The following is a 21,797-nucleotide window of genomic DNA, read 5'->3' on the forward strand; positions in this document are numbered from 1 at the left end:
GTAATCTGTATATAGGTACATAAAATTTTCCTCCTTACCTCTTACTGTCTTATTACCTTTTTCTACTTTGTTATAGTTTTTCAAAATACATTAGGCACAAAGGATAGCAAATTAGCAATATTTTCAGTATTAAAACTTTTCATTAGTTACTACTACTTTTTGAAGACTATTCTCTTTTACAATATTATCCTAAAGATATATATAACTAACTTCAAGAACAGTGAGCAGAGTTGGTGTAAATGAGAACCAAGCCTATATGATCTACTGTAGAGATACCATTTAAATGTATCCCCTTCATTAATATCAATTTTTTTTTTGGCTTAAATGAAACAATAATTTAATATAAACCTTTTAAAGCTACAATTTAATATATCTTCTCTTTAAACATAACTATATTTTACATACTTATACATAAACTGAAATGTTTTCTAATGAAATTCATGATTAGCTATTTTTTCTGATTGCTTTCATATATATCTGACTTGCATGATTGCTGATTGCTCTCAGGTAGCGAAGCCTTCATTTTGATAACCAGCAACTTTGGCTGCCAGTCTCTCTGCCAACTGCACATACTTGTTTTTTAGGTTCTCCAGATTTAGCACTTCTGCATTCTGAGCAGTTGAACAATGATTTGCCATGTCCCTGATGAGTCCATTGGAAAGTGTCCAGATGGTTGGGTGTGAACACATAAATAGTGCCTGCAGTGCATTATGAAATCCTTCGCAACAGTTGGTCATTTTTGGTGCACAAGCTAATGCATCAGCATAATGATTCCAAATTGCAGGTGGGAATCTGGAACTCGGGAATACCCCACCTACCCTTGGACCTCTGACATAAGTAGTCTCAAAATAAGAAAGTAAGTCATTTGTTGGGGAATTGTCTGGAAACAATGGAACCAATTCTTCAAATCTTTCATTAAGCTCAGCAAGTGGCGCAAATGACAGGGAAGCTAGTGATTTCACTAAAATGTTGAAGTCCTCATTTGTCTCAAATTCCCTCTTTAACCAAGTTCTCCAACCTTTCGTATAATTAATTGAGAAAAGTGGAAAAAACAACCAGAAATACTTGCTGCTGCAAACTCATCTCCAAAGCTGGAGATAGCTGCTTGCTCAAAATCCAGAGGAATTTTGCGTGGATTAAGATTTTGCACAAGCTCTTTGAGTGCTATTGAGTGATCATTCTGTGATAGGTTCCTCCAGTTTTATTGATATTGGATGTTGAAGTTTCCTGTCTCAGGTTTGCTATGGCAGCTTCTGTACATTACTGTATGTTTATAAAAAATGTGCTAGTGATGTAGTTGTTGAGTACTTGCTTCATAAGCGAGAAGTTCCAAGTTCATTTCCACCACATCTCTAGTAGTACCACACTTTACTTGTTTTCTCTTGTTTGCTGTATTTTTAAAAGTAACATCCTGAATATTAATTAAAACTTTTTTTTAGAAATTTTATATTGCTTTTTTTTTTAATGCTAAAAATTTTTAGCAAAGAAAATTTTTTTTTTTATTACCTACATAATGGTCTTGTCCATTATTTTTATTTATGTAAAGGTCCTGTTTTTTTTTTTTATTCATACAAATTTGTATTTTTCTGTTGTATTATTGCTTGCACAACATTATACATCTAACAATATATTAGGCCGGGTGATTAAAAAAAAGCAATTGCTTTTACTCAGCGTTTTTGGAGTAAATTGCTCAGCCTTTTAAAAATTTTAGCGATCTTGCTCGAATTTTTATTCACGTAAAACTGAGCTATTACTCTGAAAAAAATTTTAATCTTGGATATAAAAATTGTTTGTTGTATATGTTGTAGCTGATTAAAACACCTAATTTTAAAATTTAGCACTGGAATAGTGAAAATGGAGGAAACAATGAAGAAAGGTATTTTTCGAAATTTTATATGTGCTAAAATATATTTAATTTTTTTTCTTTTCTTTAATTGTTTTTAAAGTAATTAGGGCAGATGTGCACAAGGTATCTCTTATATAAGTTTACATAAAATTTAAAAAGGTTTTGAAATATTAAATATTTAAATGAAAAAAGCAAGGTTTGGTAAAATCTGTAAACTCAAGGTTTTTATAATTTTAGAAAAAAAAGTTGTTTATAACTTGAATAAAATTTCCTTCAGTATTACCATAAGTCTTATTATTTGCAGTTTTTAATGCCTATGGCATAAACATTAAAAACTGCAAATTTTCTTGTGACAACCATCTCGGTCTATTTTTTTTAGTTTAGAAACTTAAAATAAATATTACTTAATACTTTGCGGTATAAATTTCAGTCAATAAATGAAAACAACAATTTTTCAACTCAGTTCATTTTTAGCACTTTTTTTTTTCGCAATGTTTTTTTAATTTGGGACATTCCACTAATTACTTCTAAATCAAAATCAATTAATTCACTGGTTTTATTAGTGAAATTAAAATGGTTTCCAAAAAAATCTCAATTTATTAATGATAAAATTGTAGTAATTTTATGTAAATAAAACAAAATAAATATTTACAGTTCAATGAAAGTATAAGCTTTTTGTTAAACATTGTTTTAAATTAAATGTTAAAAATTTAGTTATGTAATATTTTTAACAAGTTACAGTTCAAAAAAAAATACAATCCCAAAATAAATAAATGCAAAATACAAAAGGTAAAACCAAAACATTGCAGTTTCATAATTCTATTTTAAAAAGAGCTGCTGAAGTTATTTTTAACTCATATTTCAACATCACTAAAAATGGCAACTATATAGTTAAGCGTAGTTTAAAACAGCAAAACTCCCTGTCATATAGGATGTTTGCACATTGGCAAGGCCTAGAGTATAGATCACCGAGCAAAAAAAACCTGTTCCAAAGTTCTATTTTATGTTTAAAATACTTTTGTTTTATGTGTGTTTATAATACTTTTTATAAATAATTTTTTAGATTAAAGAAAAGTGCACCAAGTGATCTTAATAGTAAGTGATAAAACTTTATCAAAATAATTTTACTCTAATAGTTTACTTAATTTTTTTAATTTTTTTTATTTTATGTAATAATAATTAACATCTATTAAAAATTTGGTGATTGACAAAGCAATATATAGACAGGTTTATTATAGTTTTTTAAGTAATGGTCAGTAGTTGAATGAAAACAATATATATGCTACTGCAGATTTAGTATGACATTGTACTAACAGGAGCTGTCCACGTTAACTTTAACATCATTTTCCAAGTTTTATTGCCCAAATTATTTCTAGGTTTAATTGCCCAAATTAATTTAATTATCCAAATTATATTGGTGAATTTTGTGAAATTCATGAGTATCATTATCCACTAACAAATGTACTCATCCAAATTATATTCATGAATTTTGCAAAGTTCATGAGTATATACTCATGAATTTTGTGAAATTCATCAGTATATACTCACGAGTATGTACTCATGAATTTTGTGAAATTCACGAGTATATACTCATGAATTTTGTGAAATTCACGAGTATATACTCATGAATTTTGTAAAATTCACGAGTATATACTCATGAATTTTGTGAAATTCACGAGTATATACTCATGAATTTTGTGAAATTCATGAGTATATACTCATGAATTTTGTGAAATTCACGAGTATATACTCATGAATTTTGTGAAATTCACGAGTATATACTCATGAATTTTGTGAAATTCACGAGTATATACTCATGAATTTTGTGAAATTCACGAGTATATACTCATGAATTTTGTGAAATTCACGAGTATATACTCATGAATTTTGTGAAATTCACGAGTATATACTCATGAATTTTGTGAAATTCACGAGTATATACTCATGAATTTTGTGAAATTCACGAGTATATACTCATGAATTTTGTGAAATTCACGAGTATATACTCATGAATTTTGTGAAATTCACGAGTATATACTCATGAATTTTGTGAAATTCACTCATGAATTTTGTGAAATTCACGAGTATAATTTGGATGAGTACATTTGCTAGTGGATAAATGTGTTTCTCCTAAATGGTAGCCTTAGTAAGCACAAAGTTGTCTTTAGAAATTCTGAATCTAACTGATTTAACATCCTCTGTTTGATTCAAGGTTTGAATTAGACATTGATGAGAGCACTTCTATTCCTCACCAACACCAATATAACGCCTGATCTAAACAGTCACTGTTTGCTAACAACATTAATGAGTAAAAGTGTAGCACAGTTTGTTTTTAGCACATTAAAAACAAATTAAGTTTATTAGGAGACTTCACACCATCTGCAGTAATATGGCTGAATCATTCACTGATTTAAATCAACTTATACATATAATCACCTCCCATCTGTTGATATGTCACAACAGTCGAGGAGACTATTCATTTTTTATTTTTATTTTTAGTTTTATAAAACCTTAATTAGCAATATTGATTTCTGAGTAAATGCTAAAAATCTTTTTTTTAATTTGTAGTGAATTAAGATTTTAAAAATATTTATTTCAATTTATAGTGAGTTTCAACATTTTGGAGAGAAGTGAAGAAAAGATTGGTTAATACTTTGATTTTGATATTGTTATTTGGTTAAAATCCTTATTTATGTTATTTGTATTTTTATGTTTTTTGGTACTACAACATTCATAAAAAAATTCTACTTTAAGTTTTAGTGTCTAACTCCTCAGGGATTGAAAGATATTGGTACTCTTTCCCAATCCTTTTTTTTACATTCATTTTGTAAGCTCATTGTGTTACACATTTAACTTTTGTAATTGTTGTTCAATAATAGCAAATATTTGTCACTAGTTTTTAGGATATAGAATTATATAATTGTTTCTGTATTAAAGGTTTGTCTTGAAATGACCTTAGCTAGGTCCTTTGAGAGATTCTTGACAACTTTTTTAATTTACTTGAATTAAAAAATTTATCCTATTAACTCTTTCACACCAAAACGGGTTGTTAATGACCTTGTAGTAATAAATCAATAAATAAAGGGTTTTTCTAGCAAAGCCATTACTTAAAACCACTTGATTTTATGCTTTAAAGAATTACTTTATGTTTGGCTTCAAAATTAGCTATAATAAGCTAACTTAAAAGCTCTGCAATAGAAATAAGTTGACAGTTTTTTTAGAGTGTTTGATTTTTGTTTTGAATTTTTGCCTAAGTCACATAATAATAATGTCCACCATCAATGATATTTTAATAATTTTTTAAAAAGATGTATAATGTCTATGTATTTATCTTTTTAGAAATATATAGTTTTGGATGCAAATATGATGAAACCAAATATTTTTAGTGATTAGTGATGCACCGATTGCACATTATTGGCTGATACCAATGGAGATGAATAGGAAAAGACTGCTGCTTATACCGATTGATTAATTAATTATTAAAATTTTTGAAAATAAAAAACCATACAATTTTAAATTGTGTAAACTTTTTCATGGAATCAAACTGGTAAACAAATACTTTGACCCAAATTAGAGCCAAACCTTTATTTTTAAAGATATTTGTAAAGCTCAATTAAAATAATGTTCATTTTTTTTAGTTTTTTTAACTATGAAAAGAAAACTTGCAAAAAATAAACACTATTTTAGTGGGACGCTTTTTATTTGAATTTAAAAAGAAAATGGTGATAGTATAATCAGTTTACTAGAGTTTTTAACTCTTTATATAAAAACAATAAAAAACATTATTACATTTTCATGAAGTTTTTTTAACATGAAAAATACATTTTATCAAAATAAAATAAAAGACTTCAAAATCAAATACCAAGAAAATAATAACTTTAAAATTTAAAAAAAAGCAGCAATAGAAGTTGTAACAATTTTTAATAGTTAAAATTATATATCCAAATATTGTAATGTAAAAACATAAGCACTATCTCCTGTTTCCAGAGCCAGCCTATTTCATCGTAAAGAATAAATTTGTCCTCCATAACTAAACAATTGTTCACTTTCAACAGAAGATAGAAGGAATGACAAAATAAAACAACACAAAATTAAATTATTCTAAAAACAACATTATGGTAATAAAAGTATAAGTACATTCAGTTGTTAGATTAAAGTTTATAAACATCATCCTAAGAATGAACAAACTTGCCTGTAAACATAATCAATATAAACAATTTCTCAAAAAATTTTAAATAATGCGAAAGTTTAGTTTATTTATTATTTAATTATTATCATAATGCAGGATAATAGTATTAAAATGTCATCAGTTAGAAAATTGGTAAGTAAAAAAGGCTAATGCCAAAACTAATCCTGATTGTGCAAAAAGTGGCAGATTAAGGCAATTTCAATGCCAATTAATCGGTACATCACTAATATATATATATATATATATATATATATATATATATATATATATATATATATATATATATATATATATATATATATATTTATATATAAATATATATATATATATATATTTATATATAAATATATATATATATATACATACATACATACATACATATATATATATATATTTATATATATATATATATATATATATATATATATATATACATACAAACATACATATATATATATATATATATATATATATATATATATATATATATATATATATATATATATATATATATAAATATATAAATATATGTATATGTATACATGTATACATATATATATATAAATATATGTGTATGTATACATATATATATTATATATATATATATATATATATATATATATATATACATACACATACATATATATATATATATATATATATATATATATATATATATATATATATATATATATATATATATATATATATATATACAGTATTGGAAAAAACATTTGCAACCAACATCGAACAATGCTAAAAAGTGTTCCTAATTTTACATGTCTTAAAAATGAAACGAACTATACTACCACAGCAAACAGTTCAGGAGTCTGGAGTCATAGCATGCCATGACATGAGCAATCAGCTGACAGGTGACAGCACACAGGCAGAATTTCATTGACAAGTGCAATTTTGCAGCGGACAATCAAGTGCAACTTTTTTTGTTTGTTTCATTTTCTTAAGTCTGGTCAGTGTCAATGTCACGCAAGTTTTTAATGATTAAAAGAAGGATCCAGAAGTTTCCAGAAGCATGCAGAAGCTTCCAGAAGTTTCCAGAAGAAGCATCTGGAAGCATCCAGTAGCATCCAGAAATATCCAGAAACATTCAGAAGCATCCAGACGCATCCAGAAGCATCGAAAGAAGCATCTAGAATCTTCCAGAACAGGTTTACACAGGTTTATTTTAGTATATAAGAGACATGTAAATCGACATGTAGTTCAGTCAGTATATGGAAGTCAATCAGTCAGTATTATCAAGACAGTTTATCGAAGTGAGTTTTATCAAAGTGTTTTATCGAAGAACATCAATACAAGAAGTGAAATACAACAAGTGTTTCATTACATCAATACAGTCCACATCCAACCAAGATGTTGTGTTCCACAAAGCATTATTGTATCATCACAAGGTAAATGTAACGCGGTAAGCCTTGAGAAGCGTGATTATTTTTTTAAATTATTTTTATGACTTCAAGTGCAAAATTGGCACCTGACAGTCTTGGATTGGAACTAAGAAAGAAAAATATTGGCAATTACGTAAGTGGAATGTCACAAAAAAGTATTTATGATAAATATCGCGTGAAAAAATGGACCGTATCAAGACTATGTTCTAAATATCGTTCGACGGGGAAGTTGGCAGCAGATAACAAAGGTGGAAGACCGCGTTCCACCACTTCTAGAGAGGATTCTATGATCGTCAGATCCGTCAAGAAGGATCCCTGGATATCATCAGTCGAGATACAAAAGCAATTAGAGCTGCCTGTATCGGACCAAACAATCAGACAAAGTGCTGTTGAAGCCGAATTGTTTTCTCGACGCCCTGCAAAGAAACCCCTGATTTCACTAAAAAAACCAGAAGAAAAGACTCCTGTTTGCTACATCTCATATTGACTGGAATGTGCAGAAATAGCGAACTGTCCTGTACATGGCATTTGCTGTGTACGTCGACCGGCCGGAAAGTGCCTCGATTTACGTTACTGCCATAAGACCATGAAGCATGGTAGAGGCAATGTAATGGTCTAGGGGTGTTTTTCTGCTAAAGGTCTAGGTCCAACACATTGAAACGATGGAATAATGGACCGTTTCATGTATAAAAATATCCTGAAAGATGTTATGTTACCTCATGCTGAATGGAATATGCCAATAAAATGGCTTTTTCAGCAAGACAACGATCCGAAACACACTGCAAAAGTAGTCAAGCAGTGGTTTCAAGACAACCACCTATCGGTGATAGATTGGCTGCCTCAATCTCCGAATCTCAACCCTATCGAGAACCTGTGGGAGATCGTCAACAGCAGAATTAATCATGAAGGTGTTCGTAATAAGGATCAACTGTTTGAACAAATCCAAAAGGCCTGGGCAGCGATTCCACAAAGTTTCATTGATCACCTGATCGAATTTATGCCTCGAAGATGCAAGGCTGTGATCGACAACAATGGATTCGCCACGAAATATTGATAGCGAAATACAGCTTGGTCAACATTTTGTCGAGTTGCACTTGTTTTGTCCAGAAGGAAATCAACTTTTTTTAATACTTTTGATTAATTTATTAATTTTCGTGTAAAAATAATGAACTTGCTGATGAATAAAACTTAAAGAACTTTGTCTCTAAACAGTTACATAGTTATTTCTCTAAATTGAAAAAATGCAGCACTTTTATATAAAGAAACTAAGTTAGCATTATTTAGTTGCACTCGTTTTGTTCGATACTGTATATATATATATATATATATATATATATATATATATATATATATATATATATATATATATATATATATATATATATATGTATGTATATGTATATGTCTACATATTTATATTTATGTTTATATTTATATATTTAATTAAGGTTAGTGTTTTCTACAAATAGCATGCTCAATGTTTTTATTAAACAGAGCAAAAACAAATTAGTAAAAACACTTTTCTAAATATCTTCTACAGTCTGTTTTGTCTTCAGCAGGTTCATCAGGAAGCTTTCTGATTAATCTGTTGAATGAGAAACAAACTGGCGAAGAAATTTAGATTTTTATATGTATTTTTACACTTATATATGTATATATATATATATATATATATATATATATATATATATATATATATATATATATATATATATATATATATATATATATATATATATATATATATATATATATATATATATATATATATATAATATATATATATACACACACACACACACACAACCTTCGGAATTAGGGTCAGCATTTGACAGTGCTGACTTAACTGCCGACCTAAATGTGATTGAGGTTGGCAAAAAATTGCTGCCTTCATTTCTATGTTTAATGGTAAGACCTTTTTATCAATTTTTTTTTGCCGACCTCTAAAAGATTGAGGTCGACAAGTTATCACCGAAGCTAATATATATTATCACATTAGTAGATATATAGATATTATTTAGCTCAAGTAAGACATTCATTATTGGAGTAAGTTCAGGTTTCTTTGTGGGTGTGCAGCATTTAAATCCCAGTTCTGCTATGTAATGTCTTGTAGTTCTGTTAGGAATCTTGATTCTGGTCTTTTGTATGTCTTTAGTAATTGCTTTTGTATTTTTTCTTTGATTTTCAACACAAATATTACAAATTGCTTATTCATCTCTCGGTGTAGTGATGCATGTTTTCCCATTTTATCCACTTCTGGCACTTCGTATAGGTATTTATCAAGTTTACCTTTTATTCTTTTATTCTGCCTACTGTCATCACAGAAACATTAAATAAATTTGCTTTTTTTTTTGTGAGTGGTGTAATGTTTCAATATAGCAGATATTTATAAAGAAATTTAATTTTATATATCTTAAGCTTTTTATGCACCCAAATTTCATTATTTTTGGTTAGAAATTAATTTTAAAAAGTCAGAGTCATAAAAACACAAAATAGCTCACAAAAATTTTATTTATTACATGCTTTATTGCGCAAATAACAGTTTTTCATAGAATATGCAAAAAGGCACATTTTGCAGGTTTTTGCATATTGTAGCTTATTAATGCTAAAAATTGCCACAATTATTTGTCACAACTTCATAAAAATAATGTAGAAAACTATTATTGAAATTTAAATCTTATAGAATGTAAGAGTAGAAACAAATTTATTCTTTTAAAATCCGTAGATAATTGCAGTTTTTGTAAAAAAGCAAACTGTTACTAATATTTCGTATATATATATATATATATATATATATATATATATATATATATATATATATATATAAATATATATATATATATATATATATATACACATATAAATATATATACATATAAATATATATAAATATATATATATACACACATATATATATATACATATAAATATATATATATATATATATATATATATATATATATATATATATATATATATATATATATATATATATATATATATATATATATATATATATATGTACATATATATATACATATAAATAAATATGTGTTTATATGTATATAAATAAATATATATATTCTACTATTCTCAGGTTATGAAATCTCGTGTTTTATCACAAAAATTAGACGATTTTGTGATAAAACACGAGATTTCATAACCTGAGAATAGCAGGCTTTGGTATTAGACAAAACCTTTTTACAATGGTTCCTATCAGTAATAAACACATGTCTATTTTCTGGAGAATTGTTTTGCTGATAGATATGGAAGTAACGGTTTTGATTAGAAATTGTAGCAACACAATGTGAGGAAAACCATGGAGAAGAGTGAGGCTTGACCTGGAATCGCCAAGAAGAATTAAACGATTCCATGCTAGCCTGAATTCATAAAGTTATGTGAGAAAGCACATTTGTCAGCAGGAAGACAAAAGATTTCTACCCAAGGGCCATCACGAAGAAAATCACGGAAAGAGTCCCAGTCAGCATCAAGTTAATTGTAAGAGGTACAATGATAGGGGGATTCAGATAATGAAGAAGAATGAGATAATAGCTTTAGAGTGATCAAACCTTGATCAGTAGCAACTAAGGGTGAATATGAAGAGACTGAGTGCTGACTAGGATCAGAAACTTGATAAATAAGTCGAGTAGAGAAGGTCAATTATTTGGGTTGTTAAGAAAGCTTGAAAGCGAATTGGAAAGTTGATTATTTGAGTTAGGAATTGAGAAAGATAATAGAGTGGAGAGCACATAAAAGAGTAGTCTGTGGATTCAAATGTAGTTTCCCAACAAATGGGTGAATTCTTACGAATGTAAATGCCCAGGCCAAGCATGTGACTATTGGAGTCATTACGAATTAAAGGAAGATAACCATCAACACCAAGTTCACAAGATAAGACAGCTGAACTCAAATTAGTCTTATAAAGAGCAAGTAGGTGTGGCGAACTTTGCAAGAGATAAGAGTTAACAGAAGAAAAGTTACTTCGGAGACCACGAATATTAGTGAAGGATAGGTTTAGAGAACTTGGTAATGGCGATGGTTTTTGTGTTTTATGGTTTTTGATACTTTATTCATTTTTAAATTTAAGAACTTGACTCAAAGCAGAGACAGTACTCAGTACACTGTTTAATAGCCCAAGCAGTTGCCTCACTACTATTAGTAAACCTTAAGCTGTAACAAAGGACTCCAAATGTGGCCTTGACAATGCACACCAAAAGTATGAACAAGGACATCATCCATGCGCAACATGGCGCTGTTAATACTTTGATATTTTTCAGCTGTTGATGGAATCAGCCTCTCTAAGAGCTATTACAGAATTCGGGAAACCTAACTACCAACCGGTCCAGAACCATAAAACTGGGTTTTAGAGCTGTACCCTCATTAGGAAATAATAGAATGAGTTGCCTAATCATAAAAACAGAGACACAAGCAAAACCCATGCATTGAGTTAAGAAAGTCCAGCATTCAACGTCCTAAACTGGAAACAATGTATCAAAAATACATCTGTACCAGCCTAATAGATGAAGAAGAGGTGCAAGGCTGGTCAACAGATAGAATCTGTTTACCCCTTAAGTCTTTGCCTCGGAGGCCTTCTACAAGACAAAAGCCAGATGCAATTAACATCTGTCTAAGATGAGTATTATTATCGAGACACCATTTGTAGACTCAACCAAGAGCCCCAAGTCAGGGGTTGTGTTAAGTAGGAGTTGGCTTCTCCTAGCCTTTGCCTTGTCATATTAGCGGTGTAAACTTTTTTTTCATCTTTTTTTTTTTATTGTGTTTGGCTTTATTTCTTTAATATCCAAAGATGAGGAGTTGATTTAAAATAGTATCTCTTTATAAAAGATGTTTGTTTTGCGATGAACATACTTTTATAACGCTATGAAAAATTGTTTTATATAATATTTTAGTAAACTTTTAAGTAGCAATTAGAGACTAGTAGTAAATATTTATTGAAAATTGTTTAATGTATTTTAAACATTAAATAATATATTTTAGTAATTTTAATTTTAGTAGTTATTAAATGTTTTAAATACTTTAAACAACTTTTAATCAATATTTATATATAGTGTTGTATTTGCACAATTAGAATAATAATTCACTTTTTAAACGCTTACAATTAAGTAAGTATTTCATATTACTCTATTAATTGTCTTGTAGTGAAATAGTTATTGTCTCTATATATTATAATATATTATATAGACAATAGTTAGTCTATACCTAAATATCATTATTAAAATTTACACTCTTAAAAGTTCACATAAGTTTTGATTACTGTTAAAAAATATTTACAGAAGTAAAAGCTAAGTATGTGACATAATGAGCTTACACAATGAAAGGTTTAGAAAAACTTTTGGAAAATTGGTGCTAAATGAAATCTAAAAATTTAGTGTATTTAAAATAAGTTTTTATAACAAATTATATTATTATAACGAAAAAGAGATTGTAATAATTTTAATATGAATGTATCCTTGAAAATCTTCCTACAATTTCATTGAACTTTAATAAACAACTATGTCTCTTAATTTCTCACTGTGATTAAGGTTTTAATTCGCTGCTTTAGACATTTGTTCTGATGTAACACTGATGTTACACTGAGCGGTTTTAAGTTCACTTTTAGTAGTTTCTATCTCAATTCAACTTCCTATATAGTATGAGTTAAAAAATAATTTGAATTAAAGACTTAATAATGTTTTGAATTGAAAACTAAAAAAGTGCAGTAAAATCATCCTAAAATCATTTCGTGTTTTTAAGTCTTTTTTCAATTTATTAAAATCTATTTAATTTTGTGTTTTTATGTTTTTCAATAAATATATTTGATTTTGTGTTTTTTTTTCAGTTTATTGAAATACTTTTGTTTGTTTTTATGCAGCACACCTCAAAAATATGACAAAAGAATCAAATTGGGTCACTTTAAACAATGTTGAAAAAAGAAAATATCAATTTTTATTAGAAAGATCACTTTTAACTTTAAATGATTCAGAAAAAAACATTTCCAATGCTGGTGTAAGAAAAAAATTTGTTATGGTGATTTAAATATTTTCAAAAGTTTAATTTCAAAAAGTTTTATTAAGCATCCTATTTTTTTTAAATTAATTTAAAAAATTTTGTTTTTTTGTTTTTTTTGTTTTGCTTTATATATGTTTTCCTTTTTGATTTTGATTTCTGCTTCAGAAAAATTCTCTAATAGTTTGCAGATGGAGTCTCTAATAGTTTGCAGATGGAGTCTCTAATAGTTTGCAGATAGAGTCTCTAATAGTTTGCAGATGGAGTCTAATAGTTGCAGATGGAGACATTTTCCTTATGATTCTTCTAAAAGCACATATTATATTTTTATTTTCTTTGTTAAAATTTTTGTTCCAATTCTTATTATTTTCCTGCATAATACTTTACATAATCATATAATTACTTTCCATAATCATATAATAATTTTACATAATCATCTACTCAAATGAATTTGATTTCTGTCAATGAGTTTTGTATTTATAAATATATAAATTTTGCTAGTACTAAAATGTTTCATAATCATAGATTTTATAAGATTCTTAATGATAATTTTAAATAATGTTTAAAATTTTTAAACATTATTTAAAATATATTTTATATAGATTATAATTTATTGTAAATTATTGTATTTGAGCCAAAATTTAAGTTTTCATATTTTATATTGTATTTAATAAAAAAGCTATAATATACAAAACTTTGAAAATTTTACTCTGATTATGTAAAAGTAAAACTAATTTTTAAGCAGTTTTTTTAGTTTAAAGAAACAAAAGTTAGATATATAGAGTTTTTTGAATTTTTATGTGCTTCTGCAATTTTCTTAACTTCTTTTACTCACTGTAGTTATTCTGTTTTATTAATAGTTTGTATGGTTACTCTCTTTCATTTCACAGTTTAAAGCAAAAAGGATTTTAATCCTATATAATATTTCAAACGTAAGATTTCACTAGTTACTGCGTTAAAAAAAATCTGTGTTTAATAAATCTTTCCAAAATATTTGGTAATTCAGTTCAACTCAATATAACTTTGCTTACAAGCTTTATTTTTTTACTCACACAAACCTTAGAAATATGATATATGTTATTTGTATTTTATTTTTTGTTTAAAGTAATTCTTTTTTTGTTGAAATATTATAAATAGAAAAAAATTTATATTAAAATTTTTTTTTTTTTAATTTTAAGTTGGGCAAACTTCAAATGGAATTTTGTTCCAAAGTTGCAGGAATTTTTTTTTACTTGAAAATCTACTATATTCCACGTTATTTAACAAAGTTTTGTTTGATACCTTTTGATAACATCTTTTTTGCAAGTTCATTGAATTTGAAAGTTGTGCTTCTAATGTACTTTTTATTTTAAAGAAAAATAAAGTAGAAATGCAATTATGCTGTTTTAAAAAAAAAAAAAAATAGCATAGTTTTTATAGATTATTGGGTTTTTAGGATTAAGACAGATTTCTCTAAAACCATAAAATCATTCATTTGACACCATTATGAACATACAAAAAGTTTATGTTTGCGCCAAGAATTTCAAACTTCAAATTAAGTATATGTACAATAAATAACTTTTCAACTTAATTTTTAGTTACTGGATGGGTTGCTTTGTGAGAGAAAATCCTTAAATTGGTTGATGCATATTGCAGATTTTTTCTTCTGTCACATTATTGGTCACATTAACCCACTCTATCTAAAAAAAATTTTTATTTGTTGCCACTCCACCTGTCTTATGAAGCATTCCTTTTACTGTTGTTACAAAATCTTAAATTTTGTGCTCTTCTGAACAGTTGGGAGGATTCACATCTTTAGGAACAATTTCCACATTATTATTATTGCACCACTGAAGAACCTTCACAGCATTAAAAGAGATATTTTAGTTTTTTATAAATGACAGGAGACTTTTCTTTACTGTAGTGATCAGTAATCAAGGTCTTCTTTGTAACAAAACAAGAGAATTTTAGGGCTTTAGAACTTTAATGTAGAGATCAGTAATCAAGGTCTTCTTTGTGACAAAACAAGAGCATTTTAGGGTGATAACCAGGAATAAATTTATACAACGTTTTCGCAATATTAGGAATTTAGGTTGTTGTCATATTGAGAGCTGAAGACTTGATAACAATAATAAAAAGTTCATTGAATTCTTACAATTGTTTAAGTTGGTTTAACTCGCCAACTCAATTAAGGCTACTGCAAAAGTAAAAAGTGAAATTTTATAGATACATAAAGTTCTTTTTATTTACTTTTTTTAAAAATGTGAATTATAATTTTAACCAGGTGCATAAGATATTCTTATATTTTATAATTTTCTTCAACTATTTTTTTTCTAAGTAATCTTTTTAGACTTAATTATATTTATATTGTATCTCTTCTTTGTGTGAAATGGTAGAGAGAAAATTAGAAAAGAAAACAATAAACTTTAAATAAGTTTGATAATTTGATTTATTTTAATTGCATAAATTGCTTTTGAATATATAATTTTTCCAAAAAGCTTAAATGATTGTTTAAAATAATAACTTATGGTACTAAAAATATTTTTTACTTTTATATATATATTTTTTTATATCATAAATTTAAAAAATAATTTATATTCAATAGCATTAGATTTTTATAAAAACTTTTTAAACATTTTTCTAGTAACTTTTTAAAGAACAGTTTTTATACTTTTTGAAACACTTACTTTTTTTTCAACTTTATATATATATATATATATATATATATATATATATATATATATATATATATATATATATATATATACATATTTATATAGTGGCTTAAGAAGAGAAGAGCACACCAATGCAAGGTTGGGGGAACCCTGAAGCTAAAGGAACCCTGCAGAGTTTACCAGGACTTTTTTTTTCTTTCCTGCAAGGGGGGGGGGGCAGAATTTTTATTTACGCTACTGTAAAATCTAATTCCGATTGGATAATGATTCCAAAAACTTTATTAACAGCTGTTATTATATTTTGAAAAAATTCTAAAAATTCAGATATTCCAACAAAAATTATTAAAAAGTCATATGATTCAATAATTTGTCCATTAATGACCATATTCAACTAATGTCTAGAATCAGAAATTATTCCAAATGAATTTAAAAGTAGTATTATGCCACTTCATAAACAAAAAGTTAAAATTCATGATATAAATAGTTATCCAAGTATTACTATGGTATCTCCACTACAAAAATGTTTGAAATCGTTAAAAGTACAATCATTCATGTGAAACTGCGTTACATGTTCTTATCTCTAAAGTAAAGCTAAGCAACTCTTAAAAACTATTTACATTATCAATATTTATCAGTTTCAGAAAAGCTTTCGACTTGATAGATTCCAAATAACTGGTTTTGAAACTAAAGCATTATGGTTTTTCAACTGATGCTTTGAACTTAATAAGCAACTATTTGCATAATAAAAAAATATTTAAAAAAGTTAAAGATGCATGCTCTAATGAAGAACAACTTAATATTGGTATACCACAGGGTTCCATTTTAGGACCATTTTTTTTTTGATTTTCATCAATGATCTACCTGAATATCTGACATTATTTGAATCAGCATTATTTGCAGATGACGCAACACTTATAACAAGTAAATATAAACAATATAAAATCTAATAACAAAGTTATTCTCAATACTTAAAATATTTAGTCTAGCCTTAAAAGTTTGTTTGCAATTTTTCAAAACATACGACCTAACTTTGATTACTGCTCAAATCTTATAATTTACACGAAAGAAATACAAAGCCTTAGCAATGCATAATTTACTACACGAAAGAAATACAAAGCCTTAGCAATGCATAATTTACTACACGAAAGAAATACAAAGCCTTAGCAATGCATAATTTACTACACGAAAAAAGAAATACAAAGCCTTAGCAATGGATAATTTACTACACGAAAAAAAAAATACAAAGCCTTAGTAATGCATAATATATAATTTTATTTTTACTACTCAAAGTTAATATTTAAAACAAAGATATATTTTAAATCAATCAAAAACTTAAAGTATACAACCTACAAAGTTTTCATAATCGATTTTTATGCAGAGCACTAAAACTATGCAATAAAATAATTTATTACAAGAAACTGATGAACTTATTCAAACAATTTGATTTTATTAACCTTGATAACATCAATACTAGAAATAAAAACATTTTAAATGTTTAAGTGTCCAACAAAGTCATTTAAGTCTTTTTTCAGCAATATAATTGATAAGCATAGCAATAACAATATCAACAAGACCAATAGCAATAGCAAGAGCAATAACCAACAAGAAGTTATTAACCTATTTTTACTAAACAACATCAACTTAATTATAGCACATGCAATTATCAACAACATAAGTTTGATGTCAATATAAACAGAATAAATAACTATACTGACTTTTATGTAAGAGAAAAAAGTAGAAAAAAAGAAAGACTAAACATTTAAATTTTTTAAGATCTTTTATTTTGTATTTACAATAACTTATTTAACAACTTGTATCTTATATTAAAAACACTTCTATTAACCAGCAATTGTAAAAGACATATAGTCCATAGAATAAAAGTTAAGAAAAAAGTGTGTGTATATATATATATATATATATATATATATATATATATATATATATATATATATATATATATATATATATATATATATATATATATATATATAATTTTTAGCATTAAATAAATTTTATTGAAAAGTTGTTGAATAAATTTATATTCTAAAATTGCCATAAACAAATGTTTTATAACTTTGTAACATTGTTGGAAAAAACTTAAATGTTGGCAATAAGTAAAATGTTGTCGGCAATAAGTAAAAAAATTTTAAATAAAAAACTTCAGATGAGTGACTTATATGGCTTACCAACTTTGATTGAATAGAATGTTAGTTTAATTAGCTTTAAGATAAACAGCAGTAAAAATGTAATTAAAGAGTTTTAAATAATCAAATTAAAAAATAGCAATAAAATATAATATATATAAGATTTAAAATAAAAATAACAATAAAATATAATATATATAAGATTTAAATAAAAATAACAACAAAATAAAAATAAAATTAAGAGTTTTAATAATAATTAAAAAATAAAATGACAATATAATATGTGTGATGAAAAATCTAAACTAGAGAACAAATGACATCAATTAAAAAATAGGATTATCTCTAACTTTTGAATTTATCCACAGAGGCAGTTGAAGATAGCAGAAGGCATCAAAAGTCTATAGCAACTGTTGTCTATAAATATATATGAAAATCTATAGCAGCTGTAGGTTGTTACGGTGTTTTGTTGAATGTGGTTGATAAATGCTGTGCATTTATTTCTTTAAATTCTGGAGTTTATTGCTGGCTCATCATTTATTTGATATGTGATTATAAGTCTTACCAAATATTTTATCCATCTTAGACAAAAGTATGTATATGTATATAATTTTAATAGCTTTTTTTATTGCAAATATAACAATTATATTAAAAATAGTTCAAACTATACTCTATGCTTCTTTTGAAAGTTTAACCAGGTTAAATATGCAGTGTCCTTCCTGGATTGTTCATGACCCAAGAATCTACTTAATGATTATACTGGCATTTGAATGGTTCATAGACACTAAAGCATCTATAAGTTTATGTGGTATGTGATGGTAAATTTGGCAAATGAACTACATTGTCTATTGTTGCATCGATAAAATTGGCATGTCAAATGTAACTCCTGGTTGTCTAAAACTAAAAAAAAATCAGGTTCTTCATTGATATATTCACAATAGGGTGACAATTTTTTTGCACTTTTTTAACTTTTTTCAAAAAGTGCAAATACACTGTGTAAATACCTGTTCTTTATCTATATACTAGCTTGTATTGAAAATTTTGGCTTATTAGGATTATTGGAGCAGGTAGATGTATTTTTTCAATAATTTGAATAGTCATCATTTTTTGCCAATAAATACTAACAATTGTTAATATTTATTGGCAAATGCACAGAAGCATATGTTAGTTTTTATAATTACTGTTTTATATTGTTAGTATTATTAACTTCTATATGAGATAATTAACAAATAGGTTTGACAAATGATTCATGTTTGCCTTTCAAATAACAATATTTATTTCAAATTAACAAGATCTTTCTGATAAATATTATTTGAAATCTATTTTCGATTTTCTCCAACAATCAGCAAAACATTTTGATCCTCAGAGTTCACAATTTTTAGTATAAGTCCAATGTTTTAGCACAATCATTTGTGACACTAAGATGTTTGATAAAAACACCTCATTGTCACACATAAAAAAATTGTACAAGGGTATCTAGTCTAAACCTTCTATATTCTGGCATGCTTCCAACGAAATCTCTGTTTCCTTTACTAAGTCTAAAACGACAAAAAGAAACCAGCTTTCACAGGTAACAAGTTTACAGAGCTTAGTATTTTCATCTACTAAAACAGGAAGTGGTTTCTCTTTAATTGTTTTACTTACTAATGTGGGAACTTTGTGCTCCAACAAGGCCTTCAAAATGTCAGACTGTATTTGAATTTCAAGGTCATAATCAGCAAGATCCACCACTACTGCTATAGATGAAAAATATCAGGAGTGAGATTTTAAACTGTTTAAAAGTGAAGTTCCTGCATCAATATCCCATTTCTCTTTAATGAAAGGACACGACAAATCAACGAATGTGCGAACTTTTGTTTAAAAAAGACAGAAAGACATCGCATTTCCTTACTTTTACTTAAGCAAACATTGGCGTTCGCCTAAAATTTTTGAAAATGAACGCATAATTTCAGCAATTTTTTTTCCAAATAATTATGCGATTGATAGTTTTTTATTTATTATAAAAAAAAACATTTATTATAAAAAACTAGTTACTAATAATTAAAACGCATTTTCAACGACTTTAAAGAAACAATGCTAATAGCTTCTTCTTCAGCATTACTTTTAAGTTTAATAATTAAGTACGCAACTAAAGAAAGTAATTATGTTTTAGCATGGTTTTTACATGTCTACAAAAGCATGGGAAATTTTAGTTAAACTGAATGCAATTGCAATTACTTTTAAAGAAACCATGCTTTAAAAACTTGCGTTTTTTTTTTTTAATTTTTTTATTATCGTTAAATTAAAGTAATGTTTGCCCTTTTTAAAGTTTTGAAAAATTTTTCTAAGTTTTGCAGAAATATATATAATTTAATACAATATATAGAACTATTATGTTTATTATAGTTTTCATTTTTTACTGTGCGTTTAACATAAACCAATAATATGATATTTTATTATTAAATACTTAATATTATAAATATAATATCATATTAAGTATTTAATAATAACTTAAAATAATAACTTATTAAATACTTATTACTATATTATTATTAAATGTTTTAAAAAAAGAAATGTCAAAACAACTTTTATTTTATTTTTAGTTCTCTTTCATTTAAATTTCTTCAAGTTTTTTTTATAATTAAATAAATTTAACCAACTAAATTAAGAAGAATTTACTATTTTGTATTAATGGATAACAATTTATAGTCATATTGTATATTAGTTATCATTAATTTGCGCGCACTTTGCAAATGCATGAAAAATTGTTTTGAATTAATAAAAAATTGATAAAATTCAATAGGCATCTTTGATATATCTAATTATTATATATTTTATTAACTAGAATAAAAGTTATTTGAAAATAAAACTCCCTTATAATTTGATAAAAAATTATTTAAATAACAAAAAATAAAAATTTAAAGAATTGAAAAAAAAACTGGCTTATTCATGGACGATGGCACTGGATCAAAGTGGAGGTGCACAACCATCTATTTCTAAAAAAAAGTCCTCTAGAAGTTTTCTTAATAGAAAAAATATCAAAGAAAAGGGCTTTTAAAAAAAAAGTGAGGGAAGAGGGCACATGCTCACCCTATTGGGTATGTAGCCCCTCCCTCCTCCCAGACATACCTCTTAAATTAGAAATTCGTCAATGAATAAAGAAACGAATATCAACATTTATTTAAAAAAACGGTATGTCACGCTCTGAATGATTTTGCTACTTTGAATGAATTGAAGACAATACTAAATGTCCAGCAAAATGATTAAACAAATTCTTGAAACTAGAATCTACTGGTCTTGATTGAAGTAGTTTTTAACATGTCAATTCAAAGCAAAGTATAATGCATCTGCCTTGTATCTTTATTATCTGCTTTGTATCTTTATTATCTGCCTTGTATCTTTATTATCTGCTTTGTATCTTTATTATCTGCTTTGTATCTTTATTATCTGCCTTGTATCTTTATTATCTGCTTTGTATCTTTATTATCTGCCTTGTATCTTTATTATCTGCTTTGTATCTTTATTATCTGCTTTGTAGCTTTATTATCTGCTTTGTAGCTTTATTATCTGCTTTGTAGCTTT

At 26.6% G+C, this 21,797-nt stretch overlaps 1 protein-coding gene across 4 annotated transcripts in view; it reads left to right on the forward strand.

The window, feature by feature from the left end:
• Window positions 1-21,797, forward strand: part of LOC101237079 (uncharacterized) — an 83,943-nt gene that overhangs the window by 7,390 nt on the left and 54,756 nt on the right. For 2 of the 4 annotated variants that reach the window (XM_065792931.1, XM_065792933.1), the window contains exons 3-6: window positions 1,839-1,876; window positions 2,910-2,941; window positions 4,453-4,491; window positions 13,308-13,462. In XM_065792931.1, coding sequence (XP_065649003.1) covers window positions 1,839-1,876; window positions 2,910-2,941; window positions 4,453-4,491; window positions 13,308-13,462 — 264 coding nt within the window. The remainder of the gene's footprint in view (window positions 1-1,838; window positions 1,877-2,909; window positions 2,942-4,452; window positions 4,492-13,307; window positions 13,463-21,797) is intronic. The other 2 variants (XM_065792932.1, XM_065792934.1) reach the window with 1 other exon arrangement.

This window comes from Hydra vulgaris, chromosome 03 (assembly GCF_038396675.1).
Source record: "Hydra vulgaris chromosome 03, alternate assembly HydraT2T_AEP".
Classification (NCBI taxonomy): Eukaryota; Metazoa; Cnidaria; class Hydrozoa; order Anthoathecata; family Hydridae; genus Hydra; species Hydra vulgaris.